The sequence below is a fragment of the Hemicordylus capensis genome, chromosome 1 (assembly GCF_027244095.1).
Source record: "Hemicordylus capensis ecotype Gifberg chromosome 1, rHemCap1.1.pri, whole genome shotgun sequence".
NCBI classification, from domain to species: domain Eukaryota; kingdom Metazoa; phylum Chordata; class Lepidosauria; order Squamata; family Cordylidae; genus Hemicordylus; species Hemicordylus capensis.
In genome coordinates, this window is record NC_069657.1 from 218,915,335 (window position 1) to 218,938,010 (window position 22,676).

Below are 22,676 nucleotides of genomic sequence, written 5' to 3' on the forward strand. Positions count from 1 at the left end.
TTTCAATTTTTACTATGCCATTTATTTTGTTTTAACTACTGTTTTAAGTTTTTTTGTTGTCATTTATTTTAACTAATGTTTTAGCTTTTTGTTTGTTGTAAACTGCCAAGAGACGTGAGTTTTGGGCGGTACTGAAGTGTGTTAAATAAACAAACAATAAATGGCTCCACTCTCAGAAGCTGTTTTCCCATATCTTCAAACCTGGTATAGTTAAGCCTTGTAGGCAACACCTAACATTCAGAAGACCTCCACTATAACATTCATTTCACTCACACAGTGTACAGCAATTTGGTACTGTTCAGTTTCAGGAATTTATTCTATCTTTGTTGTTGTTGTTAGAAATTGCTACTTAGCTACTTGCAGATCTATGGCCTTGTCTTGCGTTAGGGCTCATACAAACTGCATTCCAAAATGCTTTCAAAATCAATAGGCTGCAATTTGGTATGACTTCAGAAAAACATGGCACAAAACTGCTGACCAAAATACAGCTATCATAAAAACTCAGAGCTGGAAGGAACTCAGTGTATCATAATCATTTAGTCTCATCTCCTGCCCCAAGGCAGGACAATACCCACATCAGCTTCAATGGATAGTTTAATGGGGAAGAGAGCTGGTCTTGTGGTAGCAAGCATGACTTGTCCCCTTAAGCTAAGCAGGATCTGCCCTGGCTGCATACGAAAGGGAGACTAGAAGTGTGAGTGATGTAAGATATTCCCCTTAGGGGATGGAGCTGCTCTGGGGAGAGCATCTAGGCTTCAAGTTCCTTCCCTGGCATCTCCAAGATAGGGCTGAGAGGGCTTCCTGCCTGCAACCTTGGAGAAGCTGCTGCCAGTCTGTGAAGACAATATTGAGCAAGATGGACGTATGGTCTGACTCGGTATATGGCAGCTTCCTATGTTCCTATGTTCCTAAAATCTTCATGATCTTTAGCTTAAATATTTTGTTGGATGAGAATGGAATGCCTCCACTGTGCAGACCTGACAGACATTTTCCTGATCAGAGCTTCATTTGGGTCAGAGCTCACCCAGAATCTGTTTCTAGTATCAGGGCTGACAACAAAAATACCTGATGTATTAATACATAGAAATGTCTCTGAGCATGTACAGAATGCCATTCTCTTACCAATTCACCACAGGTTTCCCCACTTTAGAATTAAAGAGCAGAATTTCCAGGGCAGACTGAGACACCATGGTTTTAGAAGCTGACATATGTACAGCTGTGGGAGTCCAGGGGTTGGGCAAGAGGGATCACTCCCCCCCCCCCGGATTGAGCCAATTCCCACTGAATTCAGTGGAGGTATTCCCAGGAAGGGAGGTACAGGATTGCTGGCTTTGAGCCCCCACCCCCCACACATATCTTCAAACCTAGTGTAAATGAAGCACTGTAGACAGGCCCTGTTTGAGCCCTGGCACTACTCTTTTTAGAAATCAAGCACTGTCTTGAATTTATTGCTGTTTAGATTGGTAAAACTCAAGGTGACATACATGGGGGGCGGGTATGATCTGGCCTAATGATTTCTATAGGATTCTGTTAAACAAATGCTTAAGGTCCCAGTCCTATGCACACTTAGGAGTTAAGTATCATTGGGAACTAAAGAAGAATGCTTATTTCAAAGCAAACGTGTATTGTATTGAATTGAACTGAACTTTGGCGGGACTGAACCTGCTCTGAGAAGTCTAACTCAGTTCTTACCATTATCCTGACAAAGAGCAGCTTTTGCTACTTTCTCGACAACGTCCCTTTTTCTTCCTTCTGAAATATTTAGCAAGCAAGCGGCCAAACGCACCCCTATTCTGGGGGAAGCCATTTTCATTCCTGAAAGAAAAATTCCATGGGTTTGTTTGTTGGTGCAAGAACACACAGGATACAAATATTTTAAACAAATAAGCAAAAGATAGGAGAGACTGCCTTTTCAGGGTGGTTGTTCCACAGTATATAGAACCACTCTTGAAGATTTGTGGGAACCATGGAAGGAGGATTAATTTCCAGAAACAATGCAAAGACATTCCATGAGGGAATATTTTGTTTTTACATTTATATCCCGCTCTACCTCGAAGGAGCCCAAAGCAGTTTTATGTTTTAAAACATATTGTCACCTTTGCCCTGCATCAAATCTTCAGTACAGGGAAGAAAACAGACCGTTAGGGGCTTTTAAAAGTGATTCTATCTTATTTGAAGGAAATATATTGAACTGGCATCCTTCAGTATATACATTGAGTGCATACCCAGTGCTGGGAAGAAGAGCTTCCTTGTGGATCCTGGAACTAAAGGTGTCTAGAAGGGCACTGCATCCTCAAATCCAACAAGGGCAAACGAGCAGCTGCCTAACTGACGCCCCCTAAAGCGTAAGCCAACAAGAAGTTTGTTCACCTGTGTGCTTTATTCACCAGGAGCAAAGGCGCCTGCCTGGCTTTGCGTAACAGCTCCCAGCCGGATGCCGATCAGATGGGCAGAATGACACCAACTTTGCCAAATGGGGAGTCCAGACCAGTCGACACTTGTAGCGACTGCAGCCCCTGGCTGCTGCTGAGCGTTCTGTCTCCGCCCCCTCCGCCCTCGCTTGTGTTTTGCTCGTCGCCTCTTCCGGGAAACTGAAGTCAGGGCCATTTTTACGGTATGGTTGGCGGGGAATGAGCGCGACGTTTGTCCGGGGCAGTCATGGGCTCGGGGATTTATTTTGCGCGGCAGTTTGAGCGACGCTTTGGAGTCTTCCCTGGGAAAGCTTGTGAGCACGCTCGAAAAGAGTTCGGAGAGAGGGTCGCTCAGCGGGCAACTATCCGCCCCGCCCCGGGGAAACATTTGTGGCTTTCTGCTGGAAACTGGCATTCTAGCAATGTGGTGGGGTTGCCCATCTTAGTTACCAAGGGAATGGTAAGGTCGCAAGAAGAAGTAATAGTGGGGGACTTTCAACTCTCTGTTGAGACAAACTCGGTTAAGCATCCAAACCCCAACAATTTCTTGGCGTTTCTTAATGACGACTTGCTCGTTCAGAAGACAAAGAAATAAGGGGATTTGACTTGAGCCCAGACAAGTAGGGAAGAACTGGTCGCTGAGATTAAATTAGAGTGGTGCGGGAAGGAAACTTGGGGGTGGGGGGAAGTAACCATGTCTTGCTGTCATTCATGATCTCATAGAAAGCTGAAGGTTGGGGTAGTCAAGCAAGTACCTTCGATTTCAGAAAAACTGGTTTTAATGTGCGCAGAAAATCGCTATTGGCTAGATTAGGGTTGTCAACATTTCATTGCCAGAATGAAGGACACAGGTTTGTGGGGGCTGGCTGGGCTGGGAGGTGTGTGAAGTGGTAATCAGGAGCCTGAGTATCATCGACCTATATGTAATTGAATTATATGCTATTGAACAAATGAGGGTCAAATGCTGCCCCTATAGGGACCAGCATTTCATCCCTGAAGTGAGGGACATCCTGTGTGATGAGGGACAGTTGGCAACCCTAGGCTAGATGAGCTAATGGGGTAAGGATCTTAAGATGGGTGGGCATTCCTGAAGGCTCAGTCACAAACCCCAATGAGAAAGAAAAATGAGAGGTTTTTTTTGTTTTTTAAGTCCAATTGGCTGCACAAAAAGGATGGTGATTAGCAGAAAATTTAAAAAAGGACATCTGTGAGAAACTGAAGGAACTTTGCCCTTCCTTTAGAACAAATACACAGACTTGTAGGGACAATGTCAGGAAAGCTAAAGCTCGACAGGAGATGGCAAGGGATGCCAAAAGCAACAAAAAGGGCTTTTTCAGGGATGTTCAAGCGAAGAGGAAGGAAATGGCAGGGACACTAGCCAGTAAAGATGGTAAAATGTTAATGGATGACAAAAAGAAGGGGGCACTGCTCAACCTCTATTTTCCCTCCATATTCAAAAAGGGGAATGGTGTGCAACCAGTGTGGTCTAGTGGTTAGAGTGTCAGACTAGGACCAGGGAGGTCTGCATTCAAATCCCCATTCAGCCATGAAGCTCACTGGGTGACAGAGGTGCTCTTACTCCCGGACCTTGGGGCCCCATTCTGTGGCCTCCAAGGTCCAGGGGGACCTCCTGCCGCCAGCCCACCTCTCACCTGCCCTATGGCTGTCCCGCAGCGCCGAACTGTGGCCCCCAAAACGTCCATAATTCTAGCCGCCATGTGCGCAGCTGCTGGTGGGTGGGGAGTGTGGGGGGTGAGCTGAGCATGCTTCCCTCACCCCCATGGTGGTGGTGGTGGGTGGAGCGGGAGCGGCCGCTGGGCCTGACTGTTTGGCCCAGTGGCCCTTGAAAACTGCAAGGCACTCCAGCGCACCTGTGCAGTTAGAACAGAGTGTTGCAAGCCCGTGACATCAGGACTGGCAACTCTCTGTTTCAACTGCACAGGCACGTTGGAGCGCCTTGCAGTTCTCAAGGGCCACTGGGCCAAACAGTCAGGCCCAGCGGCCACTCCCGCTCCACCCACCACTGCCGCCGCCACCATGGGGGTGAGGGAGGCCTGCTCGGCTCACCCTGCGCACACCCCAGCCGCACACATGGAGGCTAGAATTATGGAAGTTTTTGGCGCCGTGGTTTGGCGCAGCAGGGCAGCAGCAGCAAGCTTCTGGGGAGGCCATCCACAGAAGGCCTTTGAAAAATGCAGGGCCCCCCCCTTTAACAAAAAAAAAAAGTTTCAACTTTTTAAAAACTCACGGAGGCGGATGGTCTCCGTAGCCCTTCAGGACCAGGCACCAAAATTACCTAGGTGCACCCCTACTGGGTGACTTTGAGCCAGGCACTTATATCTCAGCCTCACCAATCTCACAGGGTTGTTGTGAGAATAAAAGATAGCCATGAACATTGCCCTGAGCTTCTTAGAGGGATATTAAATGTAAAAGTAAAGTAAAACCTAATGAGAGCAGTGTGTGTGTGAGAGGGTGGGGACGGGGGCAGAACTGCAGTTCAAAGTTGATAAGGAGCTGATCAAGAAACCTCTTATCTATCTTAAATTTTCAAGTTTTCAAAACCAGATGCATTGCATGTTAGGATAGTAAAAGGACTTGCAAATCTCTATCTATCAACTTGGAGAAGTCCTGGGAAATGTGTGAGATGCTGCAAGCCTAAGGTGACCACCTCATTGAGGAGCTGGCCTTGGAGGAAGGTGCAGAGTAGAGGAGAGATCCAGAGGCAGCAGCAACCAGAGCAAACTTTTGCTTGCAGCCGGGACCAATGTGAAGCAAGCGGCTCACTTCTGTACACACCAAAAGATGGGCTGAAAACTCCCAGTCTCAAGTCAGCCTTGCTTTTTTGCTCCCTCCCTCTCCTGCAGCACATTTTTCTTATTTGGAGATGATTTAAAGTGTACCTCTAGAAAACTTGAAAAAGTAGCACAAACACAAGTGTTGCAAACAAACAAAAAAACGTTAAAGTTCTCCAACTGTACTTCCTAAATCAGTCTCACTATAAATGTCAGAAAGAAAAAAATTCTGGCTTATGCTATGATTAAATTCCTAATGGTTAAATTTTTAATAGCCAGATGGTAAAAGACATATGATATATTAATGATTCAAGTTAGAATGTGTAGCACCATCTTGTGGTGATCAGAGTTGATTCTCTGTTTAGACATTCCATTAGAGAGAGAGAGAGAGAGAGAGAGAGTGTGTGTGTGTGTGTGTGTGTGTGTGTGTGTGTGTATGTGTATGTGTATGTGTGTGTGTGTAAATAAAACTGTGATGCTGGATAAGGATGGATTTGCCAATCAATTCCCTTGCACCAGCAGAACAAAATGTTGCCTCTATGCTGAAGGAACAAGGGGCAAAAATGTTGTGGGTGTGTTAGGAGAGGAACGGAGCTTGGGAGGAATCCTATACTTGCTTACAGGATGGTCATACCCTCTCATAACAGTGTAATGCTATGTCTGGAAAAGAGGTGACATAGGCAAAGACACCACAGGTAAGCCAGGGGAGGACTGATTTTGGAGAGGAAGCTCATGCCTCAAGGCAGGTCTTCCAACGTCTCTCATCTCTCCCTCCCAAGAACATCAAGGTGAGCAGAGCACTCCAACACCCTGGTCACGGTGCATCTTCTCTTCTCCTATGGCCCTTGCAATATGGTGAAACATTATCTTGGCTTAACAGCTCACCTAACTGCATATGTGTGGTAGCAATCTCTTACGAACAGGACATAGAATGAATCTGCTGTTGGTTGCTTGAAGGAAGGTCCAGTTGGCCAGAGATCCCAAATGCAGGTATGTTCCCAGGGCCAGCTCCAAGTTTGAGGAGGTCCTTGGCAAGGTGACCTGCTGGTAGTGGACACAAGTTTATTTTAATGTCAGGGAGCCCAGAGCAGCAACAGCAGCATTCCAGTGGCTGCTACAACGCGACATAGGACAAAAACACGGTAGGCAGCAGGTGACAGCTAGAACACTGCTGCTGCTCCACCTAGAATGACGGAAACCCATGTAAGAGGAGGGGATGGGGAGGGGAGTCAACTCAGGCTGCAGATGTTGGCTATGGGCTGGACACAGTTCTCCCCAGAAGACCAGAACAGGCATCAGCACTAGGTCGGCCTTGGCCAGTGGGCCCTTGGCAAGCTGCCCAAAGATATCTTATGGTGATGCCAGCCTTGTGTGCTCCCCATTATGCTCTGGGGAAGGCACAGCCGCCCTTCACTGACGAACATCAAGCGCTCCACTTCACTCATTACTAGTATGAGGGAGACGTTCATTGTATTCCTCACAGGCTCAGACTCATGGAAGCCACATGGAAGAAGAAGAAACAGTAGCTAGAGACAGAGTTCCCAAGTGACTCTCTTTATTGAAAGGGTGGTAAATATTGTTTTAATGTCAACATTGTCTCCCTCCCACACCACAGGCATCCCCAAATGCAGACATCGGTGGGACACCAGGGCTGATGGGCGCCCAGCAGTAAAGTGGGAAGCCAAGCTCCTCTGTTTGCCATGCAGCTTCCAAGGAACGGGCCCTGCAAGACTAAAAAGGAAGCAACTCCTGTTCCTCTGTAATGTTGTCAGAACTTACTCTGTTGCTGATCTTGTTCAATAAAAGCAGTGATTGAGCCCTTCTCTGTCCTGGTGGTTAGCAGAATGGGAACCACCCCCTGGTTACACATGCCTTCATGACAGGGGCTACCCAGTGGGAGAAGGTTCTTCACCACAACACCCAATCAAGATAGCAGTCTGTCTGTATCTTGCCCTTAGCTTTGCTTCTAGAGCATCAGCAAGGGTGATAGGGCAGAATCCGATGGGTCAATGTCCTCCTGACTCCCCTCTCTCAATTACTGTTGGTGTGATAAACCAAGCACTGCTGCTGTCATGCCATGGAATCAGGTAGGGTGTGTGTGTGTGTGTGTGTGTGTAGATTGATAATAAGGTTGGCTAAGGAAACAGACATCAGACAATGGCAATCATCCAAATGTAAATGAAGGAGTTGTGGCTGAATGAAATAATAATGGGTGGGCAAAATGAAAGGCAGGAATGAGTAAACAATTACCAACATGAGGCTATTGGTCTGTGTGCCGGACACTTTGACTGGCTGCACTCTCTGGGGCAGTGTTCTTCATTGTAAGGCTTGAGGGCCAATGGTGGCCCCCATCAACCCTAAATGCATCATCCCCCTCATTGTTTACTGGGTCTGTGTGAAGTTTCCACTTCTCTGCACAGTCCCACTGGCACCATGTGGAGGTGGCCATCCTCACCATACTATGCTGCACTTTGTCCCGTGCCAGGGAGCTCCTTTAAGGGAAATGAAACCTTCTTGAGCCCCTGAATCCTCTTGGAAGGCATACACAGAGTGCTGGGTAGCTGTTCCCAGCACGTTCCTCACAGAGCTCTTAAGAGCATGGGCATCCACCTGACTTGGGGGGGGGGGGGCGGCGTCTGGGGAAAGCCTGCAATCCTATACTCACTTATCTGGGAGTATGCCTCATTGCATTCAATGAGACTGGCTCAATCCAGTGATGGCATCTGACCCCCTTTGCCCCCACCCCCCATGCTTAAGAGAAGGCTTTCTCTCTTAAAGGGCCCTCCAAGCACTGAGAAAAGCACAATGCTGTGTGGAGGGCAGCACAGTGGGAAATGGCTCTCACATTGAAGGTTTTTGGCCCAAGTGGCCCCTGCTTGAAAAACAGTGAAGATCATTACTCTGGGGCATAACAATAAAATAAAAATATAATATAATCCACAACTTTTTGTTAGTCACCCCATAACAAATTGTTCTCTGGACAGCTCACAATAACACCTTCCTGGATCTTGCTCTTGGGAGCCCATAGCAAAGTATCAACCCTCGCACCTCTCGTATGCTATATCTATGCTGGTTCAGCAGGTGACAGCTCCATCTTCAGTGCCAGCCTCTATTATTTTATTTTATTTTATTGTTAAATTTATTTACCGCCTTTCATTAAAACAATCCCAAGGCGGTTTACAGCAAAATTTAAAAACAAGATGGTAAAAAAGACACAATTAAAATATTAAGTGAAAAATATTAAACAAATCTGATTAAAAATTTAAAACAAAAGCATAAAAGCAATACAGAGTACAAAGAGCAGCAGCAGAGAATCAAATAAATGCCTGGGCAAAAAGCCAAGATTTTACACTCTTTCTAAAAGCTGTGATGGAGACCGAGGAGCGAATAGCCACCGGGAGAGCATTCCAGACTCTAGGGGCAACAACAGAGAAGGCCCTGGTCCCACGTGCACGACAACTGAGCCTCACTCATTGTCAGCACCCGGAGCAGAGCCCCCTCAGATGACCTCGTCAAGTAGGCAGTAACCCTTGGGAGCAGGCGGTCCCTCAGGTATCCCATGCCCAAACCATTAAGGGCTTTAAAGGTCAAAGCCAGCACCTTGAATTGGACCCAGAAACAAGCTGGTAGCCAGTGCAGCTCTTTCAAAATGGGTGTGATGTGCTCCCACCGGGCAGCTCTGGATAAAACCCTAGCTGCCGCATTGTGCACTAGCTGCAGTTTCTGAATATTCTTCAAGGGCAGCCCCACGTAGAGCGCGTTACAGTAATCCAGCTGTGATGTGACTAAGGCATGGGTAACTGGCCAGATCTGCCTTCTCGAGAAAGGGTCATAGCTGGCGCACTAGCCGAAGCCGTGCAAAGGCACCCCTGGCCACCGCCTCCACCTGAGCTTCCAAAAGCAGAGCCGGGTCCAGTAGTACCCCCAAGCTGTGTACTTGCTCCTTCAAGGGGAATGCAACCCCATCCAGAACCGGTAAAATCTCCTCATCCCGATTGGCTCTCCTACTGACCAACAGTACCTCCATCTTATCCGAATTCAATTTCAGTTTGTTAGCCCACATCCAACCCATCACGGCCTCCAGCCCCTGATTCAGCCTCCCTAGGATCAGATAACAAGGAGAGATAGAGCTGAGTGTCATCCGCATATTGCTGACAACTCAGTCCAAGTCCCCGGATGACCTCTCCCAGCGGCTTCATGTAAATGTTAAACAGCATGGGAGACAAGACCGATCCCTGCGGGACCCCACAGGGCCGAGCAGTAGTCCCCCAGCACCACCTTCTGGACCCTCCCCTCAAGAAAGAACTGGAACCACTGCAACGCAGTACTTCCAACTCCCATACTCAAGAGGCAGCCCAGAAGGATACCATGGTCAATGGTATTGAATGTCGCTGAGCGGTCCAGCAGAACCAACAGGGACACACTCCCCCTGTCTAGTTCCCGGCGTAGGTCATCCACTAGAGCGACCAAGGCAGTCTCAGTCCTATACCCGGGGCAGAAGCCGGATTGAAAAGGGTCCAGATAATCCGTATCATCCAAGACCCTCTGGAGCTGGGATGCCACCACACGCTCTATCACCTTGCCCAAAAAGGGAAGGTTAGAGACCGGTCTATAGTTGTCCAGGTTGGAGGAATCAAGGGAGGGCTTTTTTAATAATGGTCTTATCATCGCCTGCTTGAGGCACGATGGCATCCTGCCCTCCCTTAATGAGGCATTAATAATCACCTCCAACCATCTACCTGTCCCCTCCCTGGCAGCTTTTATTAGCCATGAAGGACACGGGTCAAGAGCACACGATGTCACCTACACACTGCCCAGGATCTTGTCCACATCCTAAGGCTGCACCAACTGAAAAAAATCCAACACAATAGGACCAGATGGTACCAGAGGCACGTCTGCCGAAACTGCCAAAACTCTGGAGTCCAAATCAGCATGGATGCGAGCGACTTTATCCGCAAAGTGACACGCAAACTGATCACAGTGGGCTGTGGATGATTCCTCCCCCATTACCTGGGGGGATGTGTGTAGCAATGTCTTAGCTCCACGAAACAGCTCCACAGGTCTGCACTGAGCAGATGCAATGGAGGAGGAGAAAAGGCATTTCTTTGCCACCCCCATGGAGTAGTCCCTAAAATGGGCTCTAGCCCGTGTTTGGTCGGATTCGTCATGACTCTTCCTCCAGCGTTGTTCCAGCCATCACCCAAGTTGTTTCATCGCCCTAAGCTCCAAGGAAAACCAAGGAGCCGAACGGGCTCCACCAAGTCAGAGAGGGCATTTAGGAGCAACCGTGTCAACAGCCCACGGTCAATGGCTCCTTGGTGTTCCCTTCTCTGTATGAGCAGGGAAGGGAGGGAGAGAAGGAGGGAGGGGTGAGATATGGGCCAGGCCCCATAACTACAAAGACACCACATATCTGATTATCCTGTCAGCTGCTATGGCTGTGTGATTAAGGTCTAGAGTGGGAGGCCTAGGCTCTACTCCCACTACCTTTCCCATCCAAAATGATTGTTGCTAGCACCCAAAAGTAGGCTCTTCCTTATGGAGGCCATATTTACACTTCCCAGTGGTGGTGTTCAGACCTCCACCTCCTGCTTTTCATGGCATTGCTCTTTCCCACTGAGCTACTAGTACCAATGGAGGGTGCTGTTGCCTGTGCTCTGCCTTTTGTCATGCCTATTGTTCCTGATCCACGTGCCCACCACATGTCTCTTTTATAAAAGCCTTTGTTTCTGTCACACAGACACCAATATAAATATATTATGTGCCCTGTTCTAAATATGGCATGTGTGGACTCTTCCATTAGGGTTCAACCTAAAGGGTTCCATTAGGGTAATTAGGTATAAGCCATATTTAACCTTTGTTTTTAAGGGTGTTGTCTTAAATTCAGAATCGTCTTCTATCTGGGTAAATACAATAATTCCTGGACCATGGAAAGGTTTGATTGAAGAGGCACTGTGGACTCCTCCTAGAAGCATGCTGATGTGTGTGATGGGTAGGGATGTGCACGAAGCGGTTCAGTGGTCCTTTCTGGACCGCCGGGCTGATTTGGCGTTCTGGAGTTTGAGCTGGTTTGGCTGCAGGGGGTGGAGTGTGTGTGTGTGTGTGTGTGTGTGTGTGTGTCCTTTAAGGAGCAGGGAGGGTGCTCTTTCCCCTGCTGGCGCTGTCTCCAAAACTGCTGGTGCAGGGCAGCAGTGTACCTCTTTGCCGCCCCGGTCAGTCTCAGACAGGAAGTGGTCAGTGCATGTCATGAGTGCCCACCAGCCATTTCCGGTCTGACGCTGACCGGGACGGCAAGGAGGTATGCTGCCGCCCTGCACCAGAGGTTTTGGAGACAGTGCTGGCGGGGGAAGTGTGTGTGTGTGGGGAGGGGCGGTGAGCATCCTCTTTGCTCCTTAAAGGTAACTCCCCAGCCGCCAAACCAGCCCAAACTCCGAACTCTGGACTGAACCCTGGACCGGTCCAGTGGTCCAGAAAGGAACACCAAACTGGTTCGTGCACATCCCCATCCATAGTAGCTCACACACATCAGCATGCTTCCGGAAGGAGTCCACAGTGTCTCTTCCATCAACCCTTTCCATGGTCCAGGAATTATTGCATTTATCCAAATAGACTATTCTGAATTTAAGCGGACACCCTTTAAAATAAAGGTTAACTACAGTTTATACCTCTTTACCCTAATGGAACTCCCTAATTTCTAACATTTAAAAAAAAGGCTTGGGGAAAACCTAGCCTTGGATTTAGATAAATACAGTAGAAGGTTTTTGGGCAGAACTCATAGGTGGTAGGTGGTAGTAAGCACAACTTGACCCTTTAGCTAAGCAGGGTCTGCCCTGGTTGCATATGAATGGGAGACTTGCTGTGTGAGCACTGTAAGATATTCCTAAGGGGATGAAGCCACTCCAGGAAGAGCAGAAGGTTCCAAGTTCCCTCCCTGGCATCTCCAAGATAGGGCTGAGGGAAATTCATGCCTGGAACCTTGGAGAAGCCGCTGCCAGTCTGTGTAGACAATACTGAGCTAGATGGACCTATGGTCTGACTATGTTCCTATGTCCAAGAGAAGTATTCAAATTCTGCTGTGTTACTAAAGAGTCCTCACATGACATATTTAGAACAGGGCATAGAATACATTTATATTTGTGTGACAGAAACAAAGTCTTTCAATCTCCAGACAGAAACATTTCATAACAGTCATCTTAAATGAAGCAACTGGTCATACTTGCTGATGCCAACGTTATTAAAAAGTGATTTCCCATGTACCTTTCCTTTCCTGGACCCCAGGGAAGGCTATGTTTTAATTAACATGTTCTCACTACAGAAGGCCCATTCACACATTATGCTCAACACTTGTACAATGAGAGTACAGTGTACAAAGGTACAGAACTGTACAAAGGTACAGTCATTCACATGTTATGCTGAACACAGGTACAGAAGTATGCTTCTTATCTGTACCATGTATTTGAATGGCCTGTATCCAGGTTCCCTTTATAAATGAACACAACTACAATTATTCACATAAACACATGTATGAATGTACACATATCTGTACACTCGTACAGCAGCATAAAGTCTGTATTGGGCTCTAGATCTACTCGTATATTCATGCCTGTGAACTGCACTGTATTGAATTTAAATGAATGCAGAGCGCAGAGGGCGCATGCGCTCAGAGACTTCTTCGAATCCCTCCCCTCCTCTCCGTCTCTTTGAGCTTCCCGCCATCCCTTTCACAACCAACCAATGGGAAGCAATCGCAAAATCCAGCGGTAGGAGAAGCCATCGCCTCCAACCCACCTTCACGTCCAGCCACGCCCCTCCTGGAAGAGTTCCACCCTCTCGGCACGCGCGCCTGCGCACTGTAAAGTGGGCCGCTTCAGAAGCGTGGGCGGGGCTGAGGCCGGGCTCGTTGGTTGGCTTGTTTGTTGTGGCTCCGGGTGCCGCTGGAGGGGCCGTGCAGTGCACACGCGAGAGGGGGGGGCGGCAGCAGCAGCACACGAGCAGAGCCTCCATGAGCAGGCGCTGTCCACCTGTCGCCTCCGTCTTGAGGGGACTCCTCGGCTCTGCTTTCCTCTGCCTGGCGCGCAATATGAGCCTGCGCGGAGCTTCGGCCCCCTGCCCTGCAGGGCCCTCGGGTGGCGGCGCTGGCAGCGGCGGTGGTACCTTCCTCGGCGCCGCCGCCGCCTCGTCCTGCTCCTCCTCCTCCTCCGCTCCCCGGCTGAGCCTGCCGTGGCTGCGGCTGCCGGGGGTGCCGGGGGCCGAGCCCTCCCAAGCCAATGACGTGCTGCTGCTCCTGCCCGCCTCTGGCCCGCTGCTGCTGGGGCCGCCTCAGCATCACGTCGTCTATTTCCCGGGCGACGTGCAGGTAAGGACGCGGGGAGGGCGGCTTTCTTCCTCAGGGGCCGGGAATAGCAGCTGCCTGGTGCTGCCGTCCTTTGCAAGCTTCCTCGGGAGTCGTCCGGCCCCTTTGCACTCGGGGCAAACGCCTAGGAGCGGGTCGGGCTCGGCTGCAGGGTCCCCGCGGACCTTCCCGGCGAAGGTCGCCGTTCTGTGCTGCTCACGTGTGTCTTGGGAGTCAGGTCCTTTGAGGCCCGTTGGGCTTGCTTCGGAGTAAACGGGTTGGATCCGGCTGCGACTTAAACGCCTTTCTAAGGAAGGAGAATTGAGTTTGCTTTCGTAGGCGACTGCTTGCTTTATTGGATGGTCGGGTGAGAGGCGTAAGTCGGAGAAATAGGTTAATAGCCTGTTCGTCTCCCCACCTTTATTTCTGAACAAGAGACTTTTGCTAGTACTATGGTATTTCGGTAATACCTCCTTGGGGGAAGCCAAGCATAAAAATAAATCAGGAGTGCTCTAGAATAAATAATCTATTTAAATCGTAATCGACCCAGTATAACTTTTGGAATAAATTATTTTTTACTACTACTTTGCTTCATATATTCACCAAAATTGATCCTCCTTAGGATAAGGTCTCTAATGGCGTGCCTGGGGATGTTAAATCTTCACATTGAGGCTTTGGGGTGGGGGGGCTTGCTTTTCAATTCATATTTATGTCTATAACCTCCGCTCCCCAAACATAGACTGTTGGCATATAGATCTTGTGGATAAATATTGTAAAGGAGGTGTGTATACACAACCCTTGTAGAAATGCTGAGTCAGACCAAGTTTCCTCCCTAGCTTATCCAAGATAGAACAAGATTTTTTTTAATAGGACAAGATTTTTTTATTGAACCAACACACTACCAAAGCATACAGTATGCCACCAAAGCACAGTTATATAAAAAGTGGTTGTTTGTACATCATATATCTACAAAGATTTACAAACAAGGATTTGGTAACCTACAGGGTTATAAAGTATATGCACGCTGTACTGTAACTTGGGGCGGGGGGGGGGGGGAGATTACAAGGCACATCAGGTAATGGAGGGGAGGGGTTTATGTCCAACGTCCATTTCCACAATTTGTTCCATTGCTGTTTAGAAGAGATACACTTGTCTTTTTGCATATAACCATACAAACTTTTCCAGAAGAAATTTATGGTCTCATCTACATGAACCTCTTGGTCACGTCTTCCCTCCCTATTCCTATGCAGGAGCATTGCATAAATGACATACAGGTTTACTAACCTGATTACGAGAAGGGGAACGTTCCAATTCTCTAGTATAAGGGCACCTGTTCTGTCCCATTTCCTTGAAGGTTTCTTTATGGGACCTCAAAAAAAGGTTCTATCGCTCAAACCCGGTTAGTTCTTCCCAAGTCTGTTTTTCCAAATCTGGCTACTCTAACAACTTGCTTACTCCCTGCCACACTCTTTTGGCTACCACACACTTTTAAGAAATGTGAGTGGGTTTTCCTGAATGTCTTGCCTAGCTCACTAGCTTTCTGTTTGCAGGTGATTTTAGGACACTCTTGCTTGTCCTCTGGGAGCCATGGCTTAGCCGCGTTAAGCAGCAGTACTTGGTGGTATAAACGCCACCTCATTTCCCATAAATGAAAAGGGACCTTTTTCTCTTTAAAGAGAGTGATCGGGTTGCAACAAGTACTGTGAAGTGTGGTGTTTGTAGCGTTTATGTTCTAAATCAGGTTTTAAAAAACCCACTTCTAGAATCTCTCCATAAATTGTTTTCCTTAGCTGCTTAACTGAAGAGGATCCTTTAAATAGATCTAGTTCAACCTTCCATTTTTTAAAATGTGAATAACAAATCTCTCAAGTAGTCCGGGTGGTCTCTTTTCTATACTTGTGTGATATTACCATTGAAAGAACTTTCCCCCACCACACTATGCCCCATGCTGACTTTCGCCAACGCAGAGTGAAAAGCGAAACCCAGGTTTTTTTGCAGGAGGTTGGACACAAAAATTCACAAAAATCCAGTTTCCAAAATTGTAGGACATGAATTCAGTTACAAAATAGGGTTGCAGAGCAGGTAGAGCTAGGCCTCCCCGCTCAACCGCCTTAAATGCTACCGCATGGGCCAAAGGAAAGGACTCCGTGTGCCATACTAGACGGAAGACCTGGCTTTCAACTCTCCAAAGGAGATCGAGCGGAGGAGGGTAGACTACCGCCAGGTTGTGCACCGGAGGTATCGGGTAAATCCGGATGTAAACCGCTTTCTGGTACATGGCAAGGCTCCATTTTTTCCACATGGTGATTTTAAGCATTACTTTTTCTTCTCAATCTGTCCAATTTCCCCCTCTCGTTTTTTTCCTTAATTCCGTATTCAATACCCAAAATATTTACTGTATCTACCCACTTCAGTTTGGACTCTGGGGCCCTTTTGCTTTTACATTCAGAGATGGGTAGGCACAAGAGTTGCTGGCGTTCAGGGTCCATTTTAACAAATACACTTTCGTCAGCATTTAATTCTGAGCCTGAGATCTTGCCATATTCCCAGAAGAGGTCCAGTATAACAGAGATTTCATTTTCATCCGATAACAGTAATGTAACATCATCGGCATGAGCTACAAATTTTACCCTAAACTCAGAATACAGTTCTTAGTGGACAGGTGGTTCAGCCATCCTATCACCCTCCTCTTCCCTCCTGGGAAGATCTCGCAGGGCAGAGGGATAGAGACCGAGAGTCCTCGCAAACGGGGTTCTCTCTGAATCCTGATCAGGATCGGATCCAGGGCAAAAACATAAAGTAATGGGCTCAGTGGGCATCCTTGGCGGACACCTGAATGCAAAGTGATCGGGTCACCCCGCCATCCATTAATTTGCGGTGTCACCTTTGCATTCGTCTAGAGCAGCTGTATCCAGGTAACAAAGAGGGGTGGTATACCTTTAGCTTTCAACAATATCCACAGGTAATTGTGGTTCACTTTGTCAAAGGCCTTAACTTGATCTAATAAGAGGAGGTGACCTTTCTAACTATCATTCTGTATAGAGTAAAAAAGTTATCTCAGCAGACACAATGAGTCTGTCATCTTTCTTCCCAAGATGGCGCTTGTAAGCAAGCTGTGGACCAATTTAGGGGCCACTTTCGCCAATCTATTATTTAGGATTTTGGCAAAGATTCTGTAATCGATATTTGTGAGGGTTATCGGCCTCCAATTTTGTGGTAAAGTGGTGTCGCCTTTCTTGGGGGGGGGGTTAAGAGGCCGTCCCCAAATGACTTATTTAAATGCCCATTGTCTAGGACAAAATTAAATAATTTTGCCAAGACTGGTAGTAGTTGGTTTGCGTAAACCTTATAGAAACACCATGTCAGACCATCAGGCCCAGGGGCCGATGTGTTCTTTCCTACTGAGATAACCGCTCTGACCGCGTCTATCGTTACAGGATGGGTCAAAGAGCCCTTTTCCTCTTCAGTGAGGGAATAGCCGAGACCATATTCATTCAGACTGCAGAACCTATCTAGATAAGATTGAATGTCCTTTACAGAAATATCTTTCAATGCATACAAGTTTGTATAAAACTGGGCCATCATCTTTAACATATCGTGGGGATCGGCCTTTAGTGGGCTACTTCCATCCAATCGCAGGCCTTGGAATGTCAAACTAGATACATGCATTTTGTCCTTTGCCCACTCCTCCTTTTCAACTACAGACCCTTTGAAGCGATACAACTTATTTTCCAAACGCCTGTGCCGCAGCTCATTTTGAAATGTCCTGATTGTCTCTTTGTAGTGGCGCCGTGATTCCACGTTGAAGGGTTCTCCCCTGTTCATCTTATTGATGATCCTCAGAAGTTGGGTGATCGCTTTCTGATAATTTTTGACCCCTATCTTATATGTCTGGCTGGTCACTGCCCTAGTACGGCAGCCCACCCTCTTTTTAAATGTCTCCCAGGCTCCCAAAAGTTCATCTTCTGCCTCTAATAGCCGAGGGATCTGTCGCTTCAGTTCTGATAAAAGGGCACCTTTGAGATATTCATCACTTAAAATTTTAGGGTGTAATTGCCACAAAGGTTTACCATGTGGAATAACCTCAGAGGGATTACAAATAAATCCCACAGCCGCATGGTCTGACCATGGGGTAAGTACTACTTTACACCTGTAGACTTCAAAAGAAGGGGGAGCCCAGAGCCTGGCTAGCTGATCTCGGGTGGTAATATGTAAATTTGACTCCAGATTTAAACTTATGTCTGTACTGTGATTTAAAAATCTCTTCGTGGTGGATTGGGAAAAAATAAAAATCATTATATACCCCTTATCATCTAAACCCAGAGTCTCACTCAGAAAACGCTGGAGAGCTTTTTCCTCACTTGTTAGAGAGGGATTTGAGGGGGAGACTGGGAGGCCACCCGAAAAGGCTTTCCTGTCGCTCAACTGGGCTCTGTTATTAAAATCCCCCGCAATCAGGAGGTGGCGCTTGGTGTTACATATATCTTTCAATTTAGCCCAAAGAGCCTTCCTAGGGTGTGATTGTACCAGGGCGTATATGGCGCAGAGTCTGAAGGCTCGGTCAAATCTCTGAGTGGCTGCCAAGCTTGGGTCACCCCGACAGTAAAATCTACATACATTAGTCTGCCCTGATCAATTTCCAATACCCTTTCGATTTTGAGATCAGGTCTGTCTTTAAACAATATCGCTACCCCCACATTGCCGCTCCCATCGTAGGACCAGAAGGATGGGTCCACTGTCCATTGCTGTTGCGCTGAAAAGCGGTGGCTCTCATTCTCAAAATGGGTCTCTTGAAGGACATAGATGTGATAGTTCCACTTTGTTAAAAAGTGTAGGATGTCTTGCTATCTTAGCTGGAAAGAGGGAGCTAAAATTCTAACCCATTGCTTTCTTTGAGTAATAGGGTTGGGATATCTTGAAAGGGGTAAGCTGACAAAAGTTTCATCTACTGTTATGGTGATACTTATTTAATGCATGTGTTTAACTCTTTTAAAAAGCTCTAATAATATAAGAAAAAAATCTGTTCATTATTTTAAGTGTACAAAGGATTGCAGCCTTGGTTGTCTCACCCCCACCCCTGCCCGCTGCAAACTGAAAAGCCTGAACTTCTTGATTATAATTCCTAACACACTTTCCCTTTTAGATAAAATCAGCATATTCTACTTCATGCTGTTCAAACTTGTTCTTCAGTTTCAGTTCGAGTATGTACCATGTTAGTTCTGCAATACAGCTTGCAAGCCATCAGTACTAACCACTTCTTTTAATTGCAAAAAAATTGTGGGAAACCTTATGCACTGCTAACAAATGTGTAATCATATTACATTTTTGTTAGCAGCAAACAAGCTTTCCCACCATAGTTGTGCAATTCAAAAAAAGGGGGTCAGTGCTTATGGCTTGTACCACAACACTTTACCCTAACATCGTATATATGTTTTCTTGTTTCAGAACTATCGTGAAGTTATGGTTTGCCATGCAGAAAATGTCCAGTGGGAACGCTGGTGCTTAGAAAACGTTGCTGCTCTTCTAGGTCGTCGTTTCCCAGGCAGTTATATTTGGGTTATAAAATGTTCCCGTATGCATTTGCACAAATTCAGCTGCTATGACAATTTTGTGGCAAGCAACATGTTTGGAGCACCTGAACACAGTCCTGATTTTGGAGCCTTTAAACACCTGCATGCGTTATTAGTTAATGCATTTAAGCTTGCCCAAAACATCCTGCTGCCTCAGAAGAGCACACATGAATTTGGCAAGGATGAAAAGGCAATACCTTGTAAATCAACTGCTGTCCCTACAACCAATGGATGTCCAGCAGCAGAAAAAGAACAAGATTGTGAACATTTCACCAATTGTTCCAAGAACTTCCTTGAGCCTTCTGTTAGTGGAGTGTCATTCACTTTAATAGGGTTCAGTAAAGGATGCGTTGTCTTGAACCAATTACTGTATGAACTTAAAGAGGCAAAAAAGGATAAGGATATAAATGCCTTCATAAAAAACATAAAAGCAATTCACTGGCTGGATGGTGGCCATTCTGGAGGGAGCAATACTTGGGTGACCTGCCCTGATGTGCTGAAATACTTCTCACAGACTGGGATTGCAGTCAGTGCTCACGTTACACCATACCAGGTATATGATACAATGAGGTCATGGATTGGAAAAGAGCACAAGAGATTTGTACAAATTCTTGAGGAGTTGGGTGTAACTGTAAATAGCCAGCTTCATTTTGCCAATGAAGCACCTTCCTTAGATAATCACTTCAGAGTTCATGAAGTATTCTGACACTGTGATTGTAAGAAAATACTGTATTAACTGCAAGAGCACACCTTAAGAGTCTGAGGTGCTTTCTTCTAAGTCCTGAAAGGGGGAAGTACAATAATATGTGCTAATGTTAATTTTTTAATGAAAGCCCTACCTTGTCTTTCTTTGGCAATTGAAGATCCACAAGAAAACTACAATTTAAAGAGAAGTACTTTTGTTCTGATCAAGGCTGTATCTCCCGAGGAAAAGCAACGACTGCATCTGAAAATATTTCTCTTAGCATCAGAGGGAGAGTTTATTTGCTATTTGCTTTACTTGTGTAGATTTCTGTAGGAAAAACTTTCAAATCAAGGCGCTAAAAAAGATTGCATTCTAAAATGCCTGTAATGACTCAAGACACTCTAGGTGTAGAATATTTCTGAAAGATCTATTCCTGTTGTTTGGAAGTCTTTACTCAATAACCATGGGCTAGAAACACCTGTTGCAATTAACAACACTTGGGGTTTTAACACTGTGGCATAGCACAAGCAATGCAGTAAGTTGGTTATACTGATAAGTCTTCCGTACAATTGAAATACAAATGACACTTTCCTCGGGAATGAGGAGCATGACTATTAGACTCCTGCATTGAAGGTGCCCTGCATTTTCTGATCATTGGTGAACATCTAGTGAATGGCTTTGGAGACTTAAGAATATTAAGCATCAGTTCGTCTTTAAGTGACCAAGAATGTATGATCTTACTCCCGATTCAACATTCCCTATTAATATTAAAGCTTGACTCAACTCTAAATACATTTTTGAATGTTTGTATCTTGAGACTGGTAAAACTGCTTGTGGCAAGCTAGCTTTTGCTGAAAACCAAGCCACAGATATACTGGATGCTAATATAGCTTATGGCAAGTCTTAGCAAAATGTTAGTTGCACAAGTGTTTGGAAAAGGTTATAACATAAATTCCATTTGCTAATCTAGAAAATAGCCTCTACTGAGAATGCAAAACTATTACAGTGTAAACCACCTTGAAATCTATGTGGTTAACAAAGAGCTATTACTAAAGCTAGTATTCAGTAATAACTGACTGAAGAGTAACTTTGATATACTGTCTGGAACTCTGTGAAAAATACTTTGAAATACTTCTAATGGACTAGAATTTATACAAAATCCTTCTCTTCCCATCCCCTCACACTGTCAGAAAATCATTTGTGTGGAAAATAACTGGTAACAAGTATGTAGATAGGAGATTCACTACTTTTGAGCATGAATAAACTACAAGTACTATAGTATTTGGTTAGAATACTTTTGAGAGTAAACGAATTTAAGACTTTGAAGAGAACATGCAATTAAACCCTTATCCATCCAAGATACTGTTGCCCTAATCCAGTAGTTCCTTCCTGGCATTCTGAATTCACACAGTTCAGAGGTGCATGTGAAGCGATGTGCACATGAAAGTAAACCAGGGAGCCAGTTCACGGACACCAAGGGCCAAACTACATGCTATATTAAGCATGTACTCTGGCACATGCTTGCCTGCTAAAATCTGTTGAGAAGAGGATATCTAGGAGGAGAGGATATCTAGGAGAAGAGGATATCCATGGCAGCAGAAAAGGATTGAAACTTCCTCTCATCGCACCCCTGCTGTGGCCCTAAATGTGTACCTGGGAGGCTCTAAGTATGCCTCCCAGGTACACCCACAGCTCTGAGTTGGGTTGCTTTTTGTATAGCCAAGACACCAATGTGCATTCTAGGATGTGGAGCATACTTTGTAGTTGCACATTCCATTTGGTGGTTCCTGTAGCACCTTGACTCTCATGGGAGAGATGGGCAGGATTCTTGCACTTCACTTTGTGGAGCTCACTTTTTAAACAAGTCATCCCTTTTGTTTGTGATGGTTTCATTATCAACCTTGTGACCAAAATATCCAAACTCTAGCAGTCAATCCCAGTATCCATTTGAAAGAAGTTGAACATTGATCAGACGACTGGATGAGATTTCTATTGTCTTTCGAGTTCTTAAGAAGAACTACTTCAGAGGATAAGGATGGTAAGTTAGTTTTCCATAGCACAGTGTGTTCAGCACAGCACATAGCAGCTGCTGCTGGCCTTTGAAAGTTTTGTGACCCTGCCATTCTGAATGAGCACTTTAGGGTTTTTTCATAGGTGTTGATGTATTTTGAAATGGTTTCTTATAAGATCTGTCTTGTCCATTGTGGAGGTAGCCTAGCTGCTGTTTGGTTTCTTAAGATAACTGGAGGACTCTTGGACTGTGCTTCTCTTCATTACAATGTTCGAGGGAAACATGCAGACAGTGTAAAATGGAAAATAGCTGTTAACAGTAGATAAATACTATGAATGTAAAAATGTTGAAAGGTTTTTAAACTTCTGATATTTTGCCACATTGGTAAAGTAGTATTTTGTACAAGTCCCACAAATGTAATGTTACATTTCAAAATCATTTAATACAGACATCTGCTTATAGTCTGTGTTTCAAATCTAAAAAATAAATCTTAACCATGAAATACATTACTAGCCTTCCTGTCTGATATAACCATATAAATTATTGCTTTTCAAATCAGCAAAAGTTAAGCAGATATTTCTAGTGCAGCATTAAGCATGGTGGAAATGTCACAGCAATTGATCCCACAGCAAGTGTGGGATCTAAAATGTACCATCAGAGTTCCATAATACAAGATTGAAGATCCCTGCTATGTTTAAAGGGGAAATATACTAATTTATGTGCTGACCTTGGAATACTATTCCCCACCCCAGGCAAGAAACTAATGGATATAAAGATTGCTTGTTTTCCATTTGTTTTGTTACCCACTCATGTGATAGGGTATGATTTTCTCTTAATTGCTGCTGATAAAAGAAGCAGCTTGCTGAATAAGCTCA

The 22,676-nt window shown here is 45.8% G+C and overlaps 2 protein-coding genes and 1 long non-coding RNA gene across 9 annotated transcripts in view; 2 read left to right on the forward strand and 1 right to left on the reverse strand.

Annotated features, from left to right (window-relative positions):
• The window catches only part of FTCDNL1 (formiminotransferase cyclodeaminase N-terminal like), a 40,137-nt gene extending 27,027 nt beyond the window's left edge, over nucleotides 1–13,110 (reverse strand). For 4 of the 7 annotated variants that reach the window (XM_053278596.1, XM_053278586.1, XM_053278551.1 and 1 more), the window contains exons 1-2: nucleotides 6,089–6,195; nucleotides 1,693–1,815 (exon numbers count right to left, since the gene is read on the reverse strand). In XM_053278596.1, the coding sequence (XP_053134571.1) occupies nucleotides 1,693–1,815; nucleotides 6,089–6,098 (133 nt within the window). In that variant the 5' untranslated portion in view covers nucleotides 6,099–6,195. Of the gene's footprint in view, nucleotides 1–1,692; nucleotides 1,816–2,225; nucleotides 2,344–2,370; nucleotides 2,651–6,088; nucleotides 6,196–12,991 lie in introns of those variants that run through there. The other 3 variants (XM_053278577.1, XM_053278561.1, XM_053278568.1) reach the window with 3 other exon arrangements.
• LOC128337563 (uncharacterized) lies at nucleotides 2,622–7,026 on the forward strand. Its single transcript, XR_008312313.1, has 2 exons — nucleotides 2,622–2,871; nucleotides 6,819–7,026. It is a non-coding gene; the product is annotated as an uncharacterized LOC128337563 (long non-coding RNA).
• Nucleotides 13,111–13,205: 95 nt separating the features above from the next.
• C1H2orf69 (chromosome 1 C2orf69 homolog) lies at nucleotides 13,206–22,307 on the forward strand. The gene is made up of 2 exons (XM_053278532.1): nucleotides 13,206–13,559; nucleotides 18,981–22,307. Exons 1-2 carry the CDS (start codon nucleotides 13,206–13,208, stop codon nucleotides 19,809–19,811), a joined length of 1,185 nt encoding a protein of 394 aa, XP_053134507.1. The 3' UTR covers nucleotides 19,812–22,307.
• Nucleotides 22,308–22,676: the final 369 nt, after the last annotated feature.